The sequence below is a fragment of the Erpetoichthys calabaricus genome, chromosome 2, assembly GCF_900747795.2.
Source record: "Erpetoichthys calabaricus chromosome 2, fErpCal1.3, whole genome shotgun sequence".
Lineage (NCBI taxonomy): Eukaryota > Metazoa > Chordata > Cladistia > Polypteriformes > Polypteridae > Erpetoichthys > Erpetoichthys calabaricus.
This window is the reverse complement of record NC_041395.2, coordinates 87,149,964-87,169,466: the sequence shown is the minus strand read 5'-3', so window position 1 is coordinate 87,169,466 and position 19,503 is coordinate 87,149,964. Positions and strand designations below refer to the sequence as shown.

Genomic DNA, 19,503 nt, shown 5'->3' with positions numbered 1-19,503 from the left:
AAGGAGTGGCTTCAGGACAACTCTATGAATGTTCTTGAGTGGCCCAGCCAGAGCCCAGACTTGAATCTGATTGAACGTCTCTGGAGAGATCTTAAAATGGCTGTGCACCGACGCTTCCTATCTAACCTGATGGAGCTTGAGAGGTGCTGCAAAGAGGAATAGGCGAAACTGGCCAAGGATAGGTGTGCCAAGCTTGTGGCATCATATTCAAAAAGACTTGAGGCTGTAATTGCTGCCAAAGGTGCATCGACAAAGTATTGAGCAAAGGCTGTGAATACTTACGTACATGTGATTTCTCAGTTTTATTTTGAATAAATTTGCAAAAACCTCAAGTAAACTTTTCTCACGCTGTCATTATGGGGTGTTGTTTGTAGAATTCTGAGGAAAAAAATGAATTTAATCCATTTTGGAATAAAGCTGTTAACATAACAAAATGTGGAAAAAGTGATGCGCTGTGAATACTTTCCGGATGCACTGTATATATATATACATACAGTGAGGAACATAAGTATTTGAACACCCTGCGATTTTGCAAGTTCTCCCACTTAGAAATCATGGAGGGGTCTGAAATTCACATTGTAGGAACATTCCCACTGTGAGAGACAGAATGTATAAAAAAAAAAAAAAAAAATCAGGAAATCACACTAATTTGTACAGAATTTATTTGTATTGCACTGCTGCACATAAGTATTTGAACACCTGTCAATCAGCAAGAATTCTGGCTCTCAAAGACCTGTTACTCTGCCTTTAAGAAGTCCACCTCTACTCCACTTAGTAATCTTAATTAGTAGCACCTGTCTGAGCTCTTTAAAGACACCAGTCCAACCCACAGTCCGTCAGACTCCAACTACTACCATGGGCAAGACCACAGAGCTGTCAAAAGACACCAGAGACAAAATTATGGACCTCCACAAGGCTGGAAAGGGCTACGGGGCAATTGCGAAGCAGCTTGGTGAAAATAGACCAACTGTTGGACCAATTGTCAGAAAATGGAAGAGGCTAAAGACGACTGTCAGTCTCCCTCAGACTGCGGCTCCATGCAAGATCTCACCTCATGGGGTATCACAGATGATAAAGGTGAGGAATCAGCCCAGAACTACACGGGAGGAGCTGGTCAATGACATGAAGAGAGCTGGGACCACAGTTTCAAAGGTCACTGTCAGTAGAACACTATGCCATCATGGTTTCAAATCAGTATTGCACAGAAGGCTCCCCTGCTCAAGTCATCACATGTCCAGGCCCGTCTGAAGTTTGCCAATGACCATCTGGATGATCCAGAGGAGGCATGGGAGAAAGTCATGTGGTCAGATGAAACCAAAATAGAACTTTTTGGTCTAAACTTCACTCGCCGTGTTTGGAGGAAAAAGGAGGAGGAGTTGCATCCCAACACCACCATCCCTACTGTGAAGCATGGGGGTGGAAACATCATGCTTTGGGGGTGCTTTTCTGCGAAGGGGACAGAACGACTGCACTGTATTAAGGAGAGGATGAATGGGGCCATGTATTGTGAGATTTTGAGCAACAACCTCCTTCCCTCAGTCAGAGCACTGAAGATGGGTCGTGGCTGGGTCTTCCAACATGACAATGACCCGAAGCACACAGCCAGGATAACCAAGGAGTAGCTCCGTAAGAAGCATTTCAAGGTTCTGGAGTGGCCCAGCCAGTCTCCAGACCTAAATCCAATCGAAAATCTTTGTAGGGAGCTGAAACTCCGTGTTGCTCAGCACCAGCCCCGGAACCTGACAGATCTAGAGGAGATCTGCGTGGAGGAGTGGGCCAAAATCCCTGTTGCAGTGTTTGCAAACCTGGTCAAGAACTACGGGAAACGTTTGACCTCTGTAATTGCAAACAAAGGCTTCTGTACCAAATATTAACACTGATTTTCTCAGGTGTTCAAATACTTATGTGCAGCAGTGCAATACAAATAAATTCTGTACAAATCATACAATGTGATTTCCTGAATTTTTTTTTTTACATTCTGTCTCTCACAGTGGGAATGCACCTACAATGTGAATTTCAGACCCCTCCATGATTTCTAAGTGAGAGAACTTGCAAAATCGCAGGGTGTTCAAATACTTATGTTCCTCACTGTATATACATACACACACACACACAGTCATATGAAAATGTTTGGGAACCCCTCTCAGCCTGCATAATAATTTACTCTACTTTTAACAAAAAAGATAACAGTTGTATGTCTTTCATTTCCTAGGAACATCTGCGTACTACGGTGTTTTCCAAACAAAGATTTTAAGTGAAGCAGTATTTAGTTGTATGAAATTAAATCAAATGTGAAAAACTGGCTGTGCAAAAATTTGGGTACCCTTGTAATTTTGCTGATTTAAATGCATGAAACTGCTCAATACAGATTACTTGCAACACCAAATTGGTTGGATTAGCTCATTAAGCCTTGAAATTCATAGACAGATGTGTCCAACCATGAGAAAAGGTATTTAAGGTGGTCAATTGCAAGTTGTGCTTCCCTTTGACTCTCCTCTGAAGAGTGACACATGAGATCCTCAAAGCAACTCTCAAAAGATCTGAAAAGATTGTTCAGTCTCATGGTTTAGGGGAAGGCTACAAAAAGCTATCTCAGAGGTTTAAACTGTCAGTTTCAACTGCAAGGAATGTAATCAGGAAATGGAAGGCAACAGGCACAGTTGCTGTTAAACCCAGGTCTGGCAGGCCAAGAAAAATACAGGAGCGGCAAATGTGCAGGATTGTGAGAATGGTTACAGACAACCCACAGATCACCTCCAAAGACCTGCAAGAACATCTTGCTGCAGATGGTGTATCCGTACATTGTTCTACAATTCAGCGCAATTTGCACAAAGAACATCTGTTTGGCAGGGTGATAAGAAAGAAGCCCTTTCTGCACTCACGCCACAAACAGTCTGTATAATATCTCCGTATTATGATGCATGTAACATAGCATGAGAGTCTAGCCAATACACAACCCTACAGACTACCGCACTTAAAAACAACAACTTAAAGATGTACTTTTCAAAATATGAAACACTTGCACATATTGTTAACTGAAGAACAGTAGGGCTGCTGTAGAATATGGAAAATATTGTGCTGAAGGTATTCTTATAAATAAAAATGACACCTTATATTCAAAAGAAAAAAAAAAAAGGTTTTTAGTCTGTTTAGTTTTAATCTTTAACACTGAGTAGGCATTTTAAAGATATATATTAAAAAGTTTAATAAAGTTTTACGAAAAAAATAAAACTGAGGTAAAAATAATTAAATTGTACAAACCTTCTATTGATTGAGTTGACTGTATTGAACTAAATCCATTCTGTGGAGGGAATGAAAATAAACCAAGATGGTTAAGATGAACATAAATGATTTCAATATCTTAATATTTGCTATATTTACAATTTTACTAAAATAAACACAAAAGCTATGATTTCAATAAATAAATACTTACACACTGTGCTGCAAGTGGATCCTCATTCATCACACCACTGCTCCACTGTGATTTTGCGGAGGAGGGAAAAAGGCTGAAAATTAGCTAGCATATCCACAACCCCCTTCAAATTTAAAATTATGAATTAAATAGGTTACATTTAAAATTTTTTAAATCATTTTCAGTTATCACAATTTTTTTTAATACACAAGTAGGATATCTAACTACAACAAAAACGCCGGATACCGAGTGCACACTGTTGTGCTTAAATTCATCTTGTGACTGTACTGTTAAAATGTTCTTTTAACTACACACCTACAGCGAGGTGCAAAGGTTTGTGAACATAGCACGGAACTGCACATATACACAAGTATTTAAAAGCAAAACATAAAGCAAGTAAAATGCAGCTAATTATAATTGTATAATTTTAGCACAGTGACAACAGTGAATGAAGTTCACTGTTGCAATGCCAGAATTGACAACAGTAGTTTCCGGTAATCTGTGACACCCAAATTGCTTTGATCTTCTGCTTCAAGTCTTCCATAGATGTTGGGTGCATTTGAGCAATAGCTTTCTTCACTGTCACCCATGCATTCTCAACTGGATTGAGGTCTGACAAATTTGCCAGGCCACAGGTCTACTAACACCTAGCCAATTGCTTGTGTGATAGGGCACCCCATCCTGCTGAAACTAAGTTGTACCATGTACCGCCATAAAATTTGGGAGCTTTTCCTTTGGCACCTTCGAATAAACTGGTCCTGTCATTGTGGCGTTTTGTTTGGCATTATCGAGAGGCCTACACACCAAACCAAAGATTTTTCACACTGTTTGAAAGCTGGCAGCATGTACTGTGCCCCTGCCCAGCTGGTTTTCTTGTAGGATGGCACGATCATAGATCACGGTATTGTAGACACACATGAGGGACCATTTCTGGTTCTGGAAGCAAAGTATATAGAAAAGCAAAGTACACTTGTATATGGTTGAGATGACAAAGTTCGCTTTGACTTTGAAACTAGTCTATAATAGCCCAAATGAAGTTGACATTTTGTTTCACAAACTTTTGCACCTGACTGTACATGTCAATTTTATTAGAATTCTTACATAGTAATCACCTAATTGCATCATTTTCCTGATTGCTAAAACATTCACTTAGAAGCAACAAGTTTTAGGATAAGCATGAATGGTAACAACTAATGGACAGAACATTGGCATCTACAATAAGAGATACTACCAACATCATATTTAGCACTTCAATCTTACTGTACTATTTTTCGGCACTAACCCAACATAAAACAAATTTTCATCTTAAACTAAATCAAAATACTGGGTTAATAATACTCTATCACAATCTTATTCTTAATCAAGTCTATTAACCTAAATTATTATTTTGAAGAAAAACAAATTATACTAACTTCTAACCTCTCCTTCAGCAGCATTACTGAACAAAACAATAGTCATACTGTTGACTAGTCTGGGGATGATCTGGAAGATTTTACAAAACTGCTTAAAATTTTTGGATTACTTTGGAAAAAAATACAAACTACATGCCTGTGTTTAGGATAGCTTCAAACATTCTATGAAGAGCCACAAATATTTACCAGTTGGTTTTACAAATTTTATTAAGCCTCAGTTCATGGAAGGAAACTGACCATTTCCACAGAATTAAAGAACAGTCTATAATTTAATAACCAAGTGGTTATTTTGGTCCAAAGACCGCAATACAGTTTAAAAAAATTAAATATGTTATTTTTGATATTCCTCCTTGTTATTTGTATTACATAGCAAGGACACTGGTTAACAATGCTATCTCACATCAGAATCTGGGGGTTATACTATCTGTGCTAGGCATTATGTTGAACGATCATGTTCTCATTTGATAAAAAAAAAAAAAATGAACAGTAATATTTACCAATTGTGCCTTTTAAAAGGCAAGGCTGATCATAAGGCAGTTAAAAAGGAAAAAAGCAGACATAAAATATCATGCAATGTATGGTTAAAAGATGTATAAAATATAAAAAAATTAAAGGGATTAAAACAATGAAATAAACCACAGCTAACTAGATGATACCAATAACACTAACATTGACATGGGCATGTTGGAACCATGTGCAGCACAGCCGGGGTGTGGGGGGTTAGGTATGGGGGGTTGGGGTAGCTGGGGGTGAGAGAGATCACAAACCTATGGCAACCTGCAGTCATGCAGAGGTCCTATTTTCAATAACACCATCTACCCACTCTACTTGCAACAATAAAATTGCATGTGAACCATATCCAAAAACTAAATGTTGATTCGATAAAACCAAACTGCACCAACAGATATCAATTATAACATCCATGATAGTTATTAGGGAAAGAGTTCACAACTCCAAATAATCACAGGTTAATTATGTACTACATTAAAAAAATAAATTATGAGAAGCAACATGTTAAAAGTGTACAGTAGAAGACTCTGTACAAAAACTAATTATGATTATAACTTGTGGAGATATTCAAGGTTATTCCCATCTTAAACTGTACGAGTGTGTGAACGGTCTAACAGTTCAAATACTTGGGAACTGAAGCTACACAACAATTAAGACCTATTGAAATGTAAATATGCTAACTGTAAACCAAATGTTCTCAACTGCTGTATCTTCATATTAGATTGGAGAACTGAATTCATTAAAATATGCATTTTCGTCCCTTCACAATATAATCATAAAAAAGATACAACTAACTTTGCTAATTTGGAGCCACAAACAGGCTATTGATAAAAAAAAAATCTTCACATTTAAAGAGAAGGCATAGATCCACTACATGATTGCAAATATTGGGACCACAGTAAGAATGAGAAAAATTAAGTAGAACTGGCTTAGCCATAAACAGAAAATTCTGACCAAATTTCAAACAGTATGGTTTGCTATATGCAGTAAACACAGAGTTAGCCAAAAAGTACCACCACATTTCAAATGTTTATTCTACAAAAATGTTACAAGATAAATTTCCTGACAACACAAGAAAGGGTACACAAAATAGACTTTTCAGTGTTTTAAAAATGATGTCTTCAAGGTTGTGGCCATCAATAGTGATACACTCTTCGAGATAAATTCTGAACACTCGCTATTTCAAGGGGAATAGCGGCTATTTCGGGGGCAATAGCATCCTTGAGGGCTTCAAGGTTTTGAGGTTGGTGTGTGTATACCTTCGACCTGAGCCCCACAAGAAGAAATCGCACGGAGTGTGATCAGGTAAACATGAAGGCCACTCGACATCGCCACGCAGGGAGATCAGCTTCCCTGGAAAAATCTCCCTCAAAACCTGCATGGATCTCCACATCGTATGAGCTATTTCTCCATCCTGTTGAAACCAGGCATCCACCACATCCATTTTTTCCAGTTGGAGCCACAAAAAGTTCTCTTGCATTTCCATGTAACATTCTGAAGTGACGGTGACCATTCCTCCCCCCGCCTCAAAAAAGTAAATGCCTACAATACCAAATTCTGCAACGGCGCACCAAACTGTGCAGGGGTCTCTGATGAAGTTCATGAGGGCTTGTTTCAGCACAACAGTTTAAATTTTGCTCATTTAAACATCCATTCAAATGGAAATGTACCTCATTGCTGCACATGATGATGGCATCTCAATGAACTGTGTGCAGAATGTTCACCCACAACTATCTATGGCTCTCCCAGTCTCTCTCAGTGAGTTCCAGCACTATAATCATTTTGTATGGATGGAAATTAAGGTCCTCATGTAAAATTCTCCTCAAAGACATGTTGGAAATGCGCAAGGCAGAAACGTGTTTCGTCAAACAGACTGCAAAATTGATGCACTTACAGCTCAGATGTTTTCAGGCATTCACACAGTCCAAGGATGTCTGTCTAAATTTAGCCACCCACTGAAGAACTGTTTTCCAATTTGGGATGGCACCATTAGGAGGAACGCTAAGGAGATTGTGGGTTCGCTTCCCGGGTCCTCCCTGTGTGGAGAGTGCTTTGAGTAGTGAGAAAAGAGCTATATAAATGTAAAGAATTATTATTGTTATTATAAAGTGCGTTTGGAAGACACGCTGCATTGTGATGATGGATTCGCTGTTTTTGAATAACGTGTCGACAGTGAAAGCATGATACCAAGGCATGTTACAGATTGAAAACTACAAGGGATCACCTATCAAAGGACTGCAACCGTAACCCACTAGGCTGCCACTACCTCACGCAATGACCATGAGAAATGTGGTGCTTTCATTTTGGCTCACACTGTACTATTGACTATGACTAGTTCAACAGTCACACAGAATATGGTACCAGTGTGGCACAAGCACACACATTTCCAAAATCCAAGTACACAATATTTGCTATTTGTAATATGGTTTACCCTTAATATGTATCAAAGGTTAGGAGCATGTGCTGATTACAGCACGTTGCCGTACCCACCACAACGAACCACCCAGATTGGGATCAGAGTGAAACCGTGCAAGATTGCCAATAAAGGGAGAGGCGGTATGCAGATATAAGTTTTGTAGCTTTTATACAATCTCCTCAGTACTTTATGAACCATTTCTTACACTACTGTAAAAATGTTGTTCTCAAATAAGACACTGTAGTAAGAAGGGTTAACAAACACATATGATGAAGGAAAACAAAGTACATAAAATGAGCAAAGACTGTTCATCTTTTAAATAACTTAAGTTTTAGCGAACAGTGGCATTAAAAGGAACAAATGCAATAAATGTACCCTTTGCAAATATGCTCACCTTGCTTTGAGTCAAATCCTTTTGCGGTGAGGAAGAGATAGAGCTAGGATACCGCCTGGTTTGCGTGGACCTCTGTTCATATAGAGTGTTTTGAGAGCTGTTCTGTTGTTGTGAGGTATACGACGATGATGGGATGGCACTGCTTTGGTACCCTGAGTCTTGGCTCTGGTTTGTTGGTATTGTGGTTGTAGATTCACTTCAACAGAAAGGTAAAAAAGAAGAACAGTAATGAAAATGCAAAATCTCAAAAGTAAAGAGCATATAAAACTTAATCCTCAAGAGCCATTTTAGAGTCATTATCAAGTTATTGGGGGTTATTACATCACTTGAATTACTAAATCAACGAGATATTACATAGACTCCAAACTACACAGATAAGATAAATAAAAGGAAAGTTTCTGTCAACTCAACTTCAATTATAAATATAAAAAACATTGCCATCTCACTGTTAACAGTTAATATGCAAACCAAGAGTAATCAAAATTGTTTGGAACAACATTTGAGTAGGGGACACAGAAACAGAATAATTACTGTTCCTTTCACAAGAATTCAGTTGGTTCAATGCATATTATTAAAAGAGAAGCAACAGGAAGTAGATAAATAACCAGTCACATCCATGAACTTCTGAAATAATGTATTCTAATGATCTACTACCACAGAAGTATACTGAGCCTACAAAAATGAGAACCAAGAATCATCATGTATGACTTGTAAATACTTTAAAAGCTGACCTGAGGAAACAATTTCTTCAACAAGAGGGGTTATGTGGTTGAAGGATCTAGAGGAACACATTGCTATGGGGAAACAAAAAATAAGGGGAAACAGGATGCACCTGAGCTCAATTTCGAGCTTCAAGGCAAAGGCTGTGAATACTTATGTACATGTGCTTTCTCAATTTTTTAATTTTTAATAAATTTGCAAAAACCTCAAGTAAACTTTTTTCACGTTGTCATTATGGGGTGTGGTGTGTAGAATTCTGAGGAAAAAAATGAATTTAATCCATTTTGGAATAAGGCTGTAACGTAACAAAATGTGGAAAAAGTGATGCGCTGTGAATACTTTCCGGATGCACTGTATATTTTATCAGGATTACATTTGTACTTGGCATTAAACTGCATTGCCAGTCTTAGAATTGAAAAATGCTCCTTATAATCACCCAACAAGGTAAAAAGAAGATAACCCACAACACTCACACGTCTATCATTAGTCTTAAACATGTTAGAATTTAAGATTTTGGGATTAAAAAAAACAATACAAAATGATCTGAAACAGCAGGTACTAGGGCTAGGAATTTTCAATGATGTCCCGATTTGATACCGGGCCGGGCATTTTCACTGATGTCTCGATTTAATACTATTTCAATTCAATTCAATATCGATTTCTATCTTGACTAAATTAGCGTGCACTGATATATGAAGTGGTGGCTTTTTTCTTTTTTTTTTTTTTTTATATAAAGAGATTACTCAACCATGCATAAAAAACATTAACGTGTGACAAATGTCAGTAACAATGTATTTGAAGGGTGTCTACATAGTGACTTCATGACATAAGAGTATACATAAGCATGGAATGACATTCAAGAAGAAACACTATTAGCAATGAACAGTTAACATCAGTATTTGGAAGATGTGGAACAAAACACCATTGCACAAAAAACTTCACAGCACTGCATAGGTATTACCACATCAGAATCTATACATATTGGGGGGCTCCTAGTTTTAATACATGCAGTGGCATCTACTTTATAAAACATCTAATATTTAAATCTTGCAAATATTTTAAAATAATCAAATAATCTTAAATAAAAGCTTACAGCTTCTTAAATTATGTTAAATAACTAATTTGTGTGTTATGAATCTCCATGTAGACACCCTCCAATTAGACTTACCTAAATCTATTCCACTATTGGGATTTTAAAATAAATTAGTCAAAATTAAAAGTACAGTAGGAAGACTAATGTATTTCTATAATTCTTCAGTTGCTCATGTATTAACAGTTGCATTAAATCATTAGTGACATCTACTGGATTGGATGCTAAAAATACATATAGTAATTGAGCTGGATAGATTTGATCGATCTTGAGACTGAGAACTGCAATCGAATCTTTAAAAAGAAAAATAACAATTAATTGGAAAAATAAATATTTTTATCCAGACGTAGTAGATACACAAAAGACAGTACATGGACAGAACTCAACTTTATATGGTTGTACAAAAAATAAATATAACAGGCTACATAAAGGAGGCAAACATTTTTAATTACATGATAGGGGATCTTGAACTGGAAAATGTTTACAATAATGTGGGAGTTCAAGAGGAGCCATTATAGACAACCAGTGTATAAAGACAATCAACTGAGTGCAAATAAAGAATAATTTTCCAACTCTGAGGGTGCATCTAGAGCACATGCCACTTTGATAACCATTTTACTAAAAAGGGGAAAAAGAAAAAAAAAATACTACACAACATCCACGAGAACACCTAAACAAATGCAACAACTCCCGTGAATTAAAGCAGGACAAAGATGCTTAAAATTAAGAAGTGAGTAAGTAATGTGGATGCTGGTCATTACTTTAAAATCAATTTCCCCTCAATTATACTACAGTCAAATAGATTGAAGAATTTTACTTAGGTCATCACAGAGTGAAATACTGCATGGAATAAGCATTTAGGAGCTTTTAAATAAACTGCTCAAAAAAATTAAAGGAACACTTTGAAAACGCATCAGATCTGAACAGGAAAAAAGTCCTGCTGGATATCTATACTGATATGGATTGGGCAATGTGTTACGAGTTAAAGGACGTCACATTGTTCGAAGGAAATGAAAATTATCAACCTACAGAGGGCTGAATTCAAAGACACCCCGAAAATCAAAGTGAAAAAATGATGTAGCAAGCTAGTCTATTTTGCCAAAATTTCATTGCAGCATCTCAAAATTGTACTCGGTGTTCTATTGGATTTAGGTCAGGCGAGCATTGGGGGCCAGTCAATGGTATCAATTTCTTCATCCTCCAGGAACTGCCTGAATACTCTTGCCACATGAGGCCGGGAATTGTCATGCACCAGGAGGAACCCAGGACCCACTGCACCAGCACAGGGTCTGACAATGGGTCTCCAAGGATTTCATCACGATACCTAATAGCAGTCAAGGTGCTGTTGTCTAGCCTTTAAAGGTCTGTGCGTCCCTCCATGGATATGTCTCCCTAGACCATCACTGACCCACCACCAAACCGTTCGTGCTGAACGATGTTACACGCAGCATAACTTTCTCCACAGCTTCTCCAGACCCTTTCACATCTGTCACATGTGCTCAGGGTGAACCTGCTTTCATATGTGAAAAGCACAGGGGGGTGCCAGTGGTCCATCCATCCATCCATCCATTTTCCAACCCGCTGAATCCGAACACAGGGTCACGGGGGGTCTGCTGGAGCCAATCCCAGCCAACACAGGGCACAAGGCAGGAACCAATCCTGGGCAGGGTGCCAACCCACCGCAGGACACACACACAAACACACACTAGGGCCAATGTAGAATCGCCAATCCACCTAACCTGCATGTCTTTGGACTGTGGGAGGAAACCGGAGCGCCCGGAGGAAACCCACGCAGACACGGGGAGAACATGCAAACTCCACGCAGGGAGGACCCGGGAATCGAACCCAGGTCCCCAGGTGTCCCAACTGCGAGGCAGCAGCGCTACCCACTGCGCCACCGTGCCGCCCGGTGCCAGTGGTGGACCTGCCAATTCCAGTATTCTATGGCAAATGCCAATTGAGCTCCATGGTGCCGGGCAGTGAGCACAGGGCACACGAGAGGACTTCAGGCACTCAGGGCTCCCTCATGAAGTCTGTTGGTGATTGCTTGGTCAGAGACACACACACCAGTGGCCAGCTGGAGGTCATTTTGTAGGGCTCTGGCAGTTCTCATCCTGTTTCTCCTAGCCCAAAGGAGCAGATACCAGTCCTGATGATGGGTTAAGGACCTTCTATGGCCCTGTCCAGCTGTCCTGGAGTAACTGCCTGTCTCCTGGAATCTTCTCCATGCCCTTGAGACTGTGCTGGGAGACAGAGCAAACCTTCTGGCAATAGCACATATTGATGTGCCATCCTGGAGAAGTTGGACTACCTGTATAACCTCTGTAGGGTCCAGGTATCGCCTCATGCTACCAGCAGTGTCGCTGACCGCAGCCAAATGCAAAACTAGTGAAAAAACAGAAAAGATAGAGGGAAAAATGTCCGTGGCCTCCACCTGTTAAACCATTCCTGTTTTGGGGGTCATATTATTGTTGCCCTTCTAGAGCACCTGTTGTTAATTTCATTAACACCAAAGCAGCTGAAACTGAATAACCCCCTCTGCTATTTAACTGACCAGATCAGTATCCCACAAGTTTCACTGACTTGATGCTATACTATGATTAAAAAGTGTTCCTTTAATTTTTGGGACAGTACTGTATATATTACAACTATTAAGTGAAAAACCTAACAAATGTTCTAATTCTGAACTGCCTTTCTTAGCTAAAATATTTGATTTGAAGTGAACTTGATTTGTCAAGATAAAATGAGCTCTTGACAACATTTTTCTAGCATATTACCTTTCATTTACAGAATGTGGAGTTAGAAATGCTGGAGGAAAAAAAAAAAAGTTCTATTTTAAGAGGTCAAAATCTAGACAAAAATGTACTGGATTCACAAACTTATTCCCACTTTTTCAAATTAACCCAACCTCCACATCCTAAATATATATACCTTTTAATAATAATACAAGACCATACTGTTAAACGTCTATCTGCAAAAGGAAGTCACTTTCCTTTTGACACTACCCTTTTTCCTTTAAGGTTGTATGTCAATTTAGTAGCACCACATTTATGATTTAAATAGAGATTCCATAAGTCACAAAACCAAGTTATTGTTATTTGTGATATTCAAATGGCTTAAGGTTTTTGCTTGCAAATTTAAAATCTTTGGGCTCCAATTGTTGTGGGTTATTTCCAGACAGAGAAAACTGACGTATTGGTGAAGACTTACTTGGCTGCACTTGTGTAAGGACTATTTTGGACTTGGCTAACTGGAGCACTTGTGACAGGTGTAGTCTCATATTCTGGTAGAACAGATTCAGGTCCAAAGTCCATTGCCCCAAACTGCAGATTAAGCCCACCAATATCTGATGTGCCAGGCATTTCAACTGCAGAAGATGGTATCTGTAAAAACATCAAAAATCAGTACTTCAGTGACATTTTGAATAATGTTTCCAATTATAACTTATCATTATGAAACACTTAAATTATAACAGGAACATGAGGGAACAATTTAAATATCACTTTATTGTTTTAGAATTTACATGACCCACCTCATAATACAGGTTAAACTGAAGTTTGTTTCTTTATAACTGTAAACAAACTGCTTTATACCAGTTAACGTGTAAATGACCCATATCTAAAAGATCTGTTATACCTTAGTAGTGATCGCTGTTCTTTTTTTCTGCTGTTTCAGTTTATGTTGTTGTGTGGGTTGTGGACTAGAAGATTGGTTGTCAGAAGACCCTGGAGAAACCTGAGGTGCTGAGGAAGAGATGCTCTTAGTTGGTAGAGGGGAGGAGGAAGGAGGCACTGATGCAGACGGCAAAGGAGCAGAAACGATCGAGGAAGGTTTCTCCTGTTGCATATATGCTTCCATCATGCTGGTGGTCGACTGATAAGACTGCCTCTTGCTGAAAGGATTATGGACTGATGCTTCAGACTGTGTCTTGATTTCTACAAAAAAACCCAAAGTTTTACACTATTAAACAACTACATAAACTAAAGGCTCATTGGAAAGACACCAGAAGTTGGCATTAATGGGAAACAGGACTGCAAAATAAATAGTACAGGACATAAAACGAGGTTGATCAAACAACTTATGGAAACAGTAAAACAAATTGAAACAAACAGGGCTGCACCAATACTATTTTACGAGTCTAAAATTTACTTAACACCGTAGGCCGATACCAAGCACTGATATGTGTTTTTGTTAATAAGACTAATGCTACATTTTCAACAAGAAATAGGAGAATAAAAGTGACACTAAACAAAACTTTTGTTTTAAGAATGAAAATGCATTAATTTATTAACTTTTTCAGCAAATGTTAAACACATTTGCAAAACTCTTTGAATAAACTGAAATTTCAATTAAAAAATCTATAGCATAACAATCTTGGAAAGTGAAACAAACATCTAGTTTAACTAGGCTTTTAAATATTAGAGGCACCCTTAAAAAAAATTCAGATCTATAGCAGATTAGTCTGTTAACTAAAATAACTGTGCATGCATCAGTGGTGTTGGACATGCACAGGCACAGGCACTAACAGCAGTTAGTTATCAAAAATACAACCAGCAAAATTTACATAAGGGTTTGAAATGTCAAGACATAACACATGGAAAATTCAGTGAGGTAGCAGCAAATTGAGGCACACATATGCAAAATGAAACATTCAAACATTGCAAGAACTCTCAATCCATTCACATACTGAAATTTTGTGATTTGGAAAACTAATCTATTCTTCTTGTAATAACATTAATTTTATCATTAGCAAAAGTGCATGATATCTCCTCCTCATTATTGACGTTCTGAGTAAAATCTGGTTGCAGCCTGTTCCTGAATATGCATCTTGCAGCCAAGGTTGGTCCAGCAGTAAATAGTCAAATCCAGTAACACAAAGCTGAATGGCGAGATTTGCAACTTTTAGCCTTAGTTCAAATTTTGAAAGGGTTGTACAGATTAATTTCACATACATTCTATCTTCAAATTTGTATATGACAGTTCTACTTGAAAAAACTTAATATCCAGGATATGGATATTAAGATGGAAGTAACAGAATGATACAAGTACAAATGAGTAATACTAGAGTAAGAGAAATAAAATTAACACAAATACAACTAACGCTACCTGTCAAATTGCCTATGAAGAGCACAAAAAAAAACACGCAAAATATCTTTTGAACATAAACGTGACATCAAGACAGTGAACTATGCAATAAAATGACAAAACCCAGCATTTATGAATGTTCACAAAATTTAAAGTTAAGGACTATGTTGCTTAAAACTATAGACTGATTTGCATGTAGAACAGATTTAAACATTAATATAATCAGATGACATGTAAGAAATAAAATCTTAAAATCTGTTTCACTGCATTGATTTTAGATGCATAATCTATGTAAAAATCACAATTTAAGGTCAAAGACTTGGCTCACTCACCCCTTCACCAAGTTTAAAAGTGGGGCATGTTGCAAAATAAAACCGAACAAGACGCTATTAAATCCTCTGTCCAAACCATACTTGAGGGGCATCCTATATTTGCAACATTCATGCAGGTACTCTACTACCCTATTCTGATTCAGTGAAGCTTTAGCACACTACACTGTGCAGTGACAGCAGGTTGGGAGAGGGATGTTCGAGTTCTTTTGTAATGTATCCTGTCTCCTGTCATTTTTAATATATTTAATATAAAGTTGATTACAAAAAAAAAAAAACAAAAAAAAACAACACAATCAGTTTAAAAACATTTCACTGGGTCAACAAAACTAAATGGATTACAGGCAGTTTGTATGCATCAACTGTATTGTTGAGTTTTTCGTCACCCAATTTAAATCCAACTAAGCATACCTTCCATATGCTGAAGAGAAAACTTAAGGGGACTAGCCCCTGAAACAAGCCGGAGCTGAAGATGGCTGCATTAGAGATATGGCAGAGCATCTCCAGAAAAGATACTTGGCAGCTGGTGATGTCTATGAATCACAGACTTCAAGCAATCTTCACAGCATACAAAGGATATGCAACAAAGTACTAAAAATGACTGGTTTAATATGTCTACTATTGATATGCCACAAAGATTATGGTGCCCTGAAATGGGGTAGCATGCAGAAAAAGTGCTGTAATTTCTGCATGGTGAGTCAAAATATATAGAAATACCCCTAAATTATAAAGTCTTCACTGTGTACTTTAATAGCACCTAAACTATTTTATTTCTAAGTTTAAACTGTGGAGTAGAGAGGTAAAGCAAGGAAAAATGTATCATTCTCCCTAACACTATGGAGGGCACTGTATAAAGAAATGCGGGGTAGCTAAATAATCATGGCTTACGTGGTATTGTTAATTTCTTGATGAGGAATTATTTTTCCTCAGAATAAATATGTCAGTTAAATGCTGGATTGTCACAAGCCATCAACTAATTCAGATGGCCTGCTAGTAGTTTGGGACTGACCAGGACTGAGGGGGTAATGAGAAGCATAATAGGCAGCTGTTCCCAAAAAAAAAAAAAAAAAAAAAAAAAAAGTAATTTTATTTTTCCATGATAAAGGATACACAAAAAATGTATAAATAATCCTGTGACAAAAGTAATTATGAAAAGGAAAAAAAATAGAAATTGTACAACAGAGGGGCCATTTTTGGTCCTCAGGAACCTAACCCACTCCTTTACGTCAACCAGCAGCTCAGTCACCAGGCAGATCTTAGTCTGGCATGCCTCATGCTACCTAACCCTTCTCAATTCTCTCCAACTGATAGTCCCCCTCTTGCGGCCACAACTGTACTTACAAAGACTTCTCCATTCTCTGGGTCGCCTTGCCTAAACATAGGGAGATACCATTTTGGGCCTGCCAGGTAAATCATACACTTAAAAGTAAAAAATCAAAATGTCCGAAAACAGTACACACATAAAACACTAAACAACAAACATTTATACTTAACCTCGAGGTTACTAAGATACAAACAGAAACATTATGGTACACGTACACTACTAATCCAACCAGGACTCCTCCTCTAGCTGTCTTTCGACCTTCCCAGACACCCGTGACTGCATTTAGCTTTGGCGCAACCTCTAAAACACCAGTTGGTAAAAGTGGAATGTTAACACATGAGGCTTGCACCCAAAACAAATGGCGGAATATCCGAAAAAAAAAAAAAAAAAACAACAACACAACCTGATTGTAAGTCCAAACACCTTGTTAAAGTAAATTTTGTTTTTCCCCATTGTTAATTCCCTGGCATGTTGTTCATTGCGGTTCATACCTAAAACTTATTGAGAATCTTGCCCCAGTATCAGTCTATACTATACTGTATTAGCATCACGGTGAGGCTATAGCATCACATGGATCTCATTTTCAGTGTGAGATTAAGGTAATTTACCAGTAGGTCATTTTGTAATAACTTTTTTACTAATTTTTACCATGGGTGCCAGTAACGGCACGGTGGCGCAGTGGGTAGCGCTGCTGCCTCGCAGTTGGGAGACCTGGGTTCGCTTCCCGGGTCCTCCCTGCGTGGAGTTTGCATGTTCTCCCCGTGTCTGCGTGGGTTTCCTCCCACAGTCCAAAGACATGCTGGTTAGGTGGATTGGCAATTCTAAATTGGCCCTAGTGTGTGCTTGGTGTGTGGGTATGTTTGTGTGTGTCCTGCGGTGGGTTGGCACCCTGCCCGGGGTTGGATCCTGCCTTGTGCCCTGTGTTGGCTGGGATTGACTCCAGCAGACCCCTGTGTTCTGATTCAGCGGGTTGGAAAATGGATGGATGGATGGGTGCCAGTAATTATGGAGAGGCTTGTTTATTTTATATATAGTTATTAGGGCTGTCAAAATAAGGTTTGAATCTTTCAATTAAATATTACACTTGAACTTGGTTAAAGATTCCGTGCATTATACTGTAATCCCTCGCTATATCACGCTTCCACTTTCGCGGCTTCACTCTATCGTGGATTTTATATGTAAGCATATCTAAATATATAACAGATTTTTCTCTGGTTCTCAGATTTCTGCGGACAATAGGTCTTTTTATTTCTGGTACATGCTTCCTCAGTTAGTTTGTCCAGCTGATTTCATACAAGGGACACTATTGGCGGATGCCTGAGAAGCTACCCAATCACAGCACGCGGTTAAGTTCCTGGGTGCTGATTGGCTCAGCGACGGAGCGCCAAATTCAATTCCGCTTTTCGTTAACCAGGAAATCTCATCTCGCTCATTCAGCATCAACATGTTTCGCTGTGTAGTTTACTTTTGTGCTCTTTTGTGTTTATCTTTGTGCATAGTCAAACCCTTCGTTATGGTTCCAAAACGATCTGCTCCTGCTACTGGGGCCGTGCCCAAGCGCAAACGGAAGATGCTAACGATTGCAGAAAAGGTAAAAGTTTTGGATATGTTGAAGGGAAGAGCTACACCGCTGTAGGACGCCATTACGGCATCAATGAGTCCATGGTTCTTTTTATTTAAAAAGGAGGAAAAGAATATAAGATCTACTGCCGCAGTGTCCTTTAATATAGGGCGTGAAACGAGTTGTAAGTGTACATAATAAGGCGGTAGTCCGGATGGAATCTGCTTTAGGAATTTGGATTGAAGACTGCTGGAAGAACAACAATGGCGGTGCTACACATTCGCCTGAAGAGGCTCCTTTAAAAGAGCTGTAACGCTCTCCTTTGTTATGCAGTAAAATTAAACTCATCGTTATCAGACAAGTCGTCGTGTCATTGTTGGTGAGTAACCACAATTAATTTTCTACATACAGTACTTAGTACATGTACGTATGTTTAGCGTCACTGTACACACATTTTACTGTATACAATTTTTCTTGTTTTATACATATTTATTGCTGGTGGCCTATCGTTATGGCTGTAAAATATGTGATATCGGAGACGCTTGATATCTTTAAAATAACATTTAGGTTTTACTGCATATAAACTGTGTTTACATACATAATTTCAACGAATCTTACCTAATATCTAAGAGAATGCAAAGGGTTTATGCTGTATAACTGTGCGGGAAATGTTTATAAGAGTGTGGGCGAGTTTCTCAGGGCTTAAAATATATAAATAAATATAACCATATAAACATATGTTTTTTACTTCGTGGATTTTCACCTTTCACGGGGGGTTCTGGAACGTAACCCCCGCGATCGAGGAGGGATCACTGTACATGTACATTTGTAAATGCTTTTTCATTTAAAATTCTCTTTATTATAGTTAAGGCCGCCTATATCTAGCAGTACTTCAACTGTTGTTTAAACATATATTTTTGCAGCACAGGGAGGACACTTGCTGAGTGCTACAAGACTCATGCAACACTGTCAATAAGCCCTTTGTGATTTTTCAGAGGGAAAGTTAAATAGATTATTATAATGGAGAGCAGTGCCATAGCATGCGTCTCATTAGGGTTTAAGCTCCTTTTCATGTCTGCTTTTATAGTGCGCTGTCCTTACAAGGATCATAAAGAATACAGGTCAGTTAACGAGTGAAGTAAAAGAGCAGGCAAGAGGCAAGCTGGATGAAAGTGGGCATGTTTTATTATGTCCAATAAGCAGCATGGTACAGTTAATGTCACAGTATTCAGAATACAAAGCCTCCCAGC

The 19,503-nt window shown here is 38.4% G+C and overlaps 1 protein-coding gene across 6 annotated transcripts in view; it reads right to left on the bottom strand.

Moving 5' to 3' along the window:
* Positions 1-19,503, bottom strand: part of ubap2l (ubiquitin associated protein 2-like) — a 298,828-nt gene that overhangs the window by 121,438 nt on the left and 157,887 nt on the right. For 4 of the 6 annotated variants that reach the window (XM_051923264.1, XM_051923266.1, XM_051923268.1 and 1 more), the window contains 5 exons: positions 13,591-13,889; positions 13,165-13,337; positions 8,145-8,340; positions 3,434-3,478; positions 3,262-3,301 (listed from right to left, as the gene is read on the bottom strand). In XM_051923264.1, the coding sequence (XP_051779224.1) occupies positions 3,262-3,301; positions 3,434-3,478; positions 8,145-8,340; positions 13,165-13,337; positions 13,591-13,889 (753 nt within the window). The remainder of the gene's footprint in view (positions 1-3,261; positions 3,302-3,433; positions 3,479-8,144; positions 8,341-13,164; positions 13,338-13,590; positions 13,890-19,503) is intronic. The other 2 variants (XM_051923265.1, XM_051923269.1) reach the window with 1 other exon arrangement.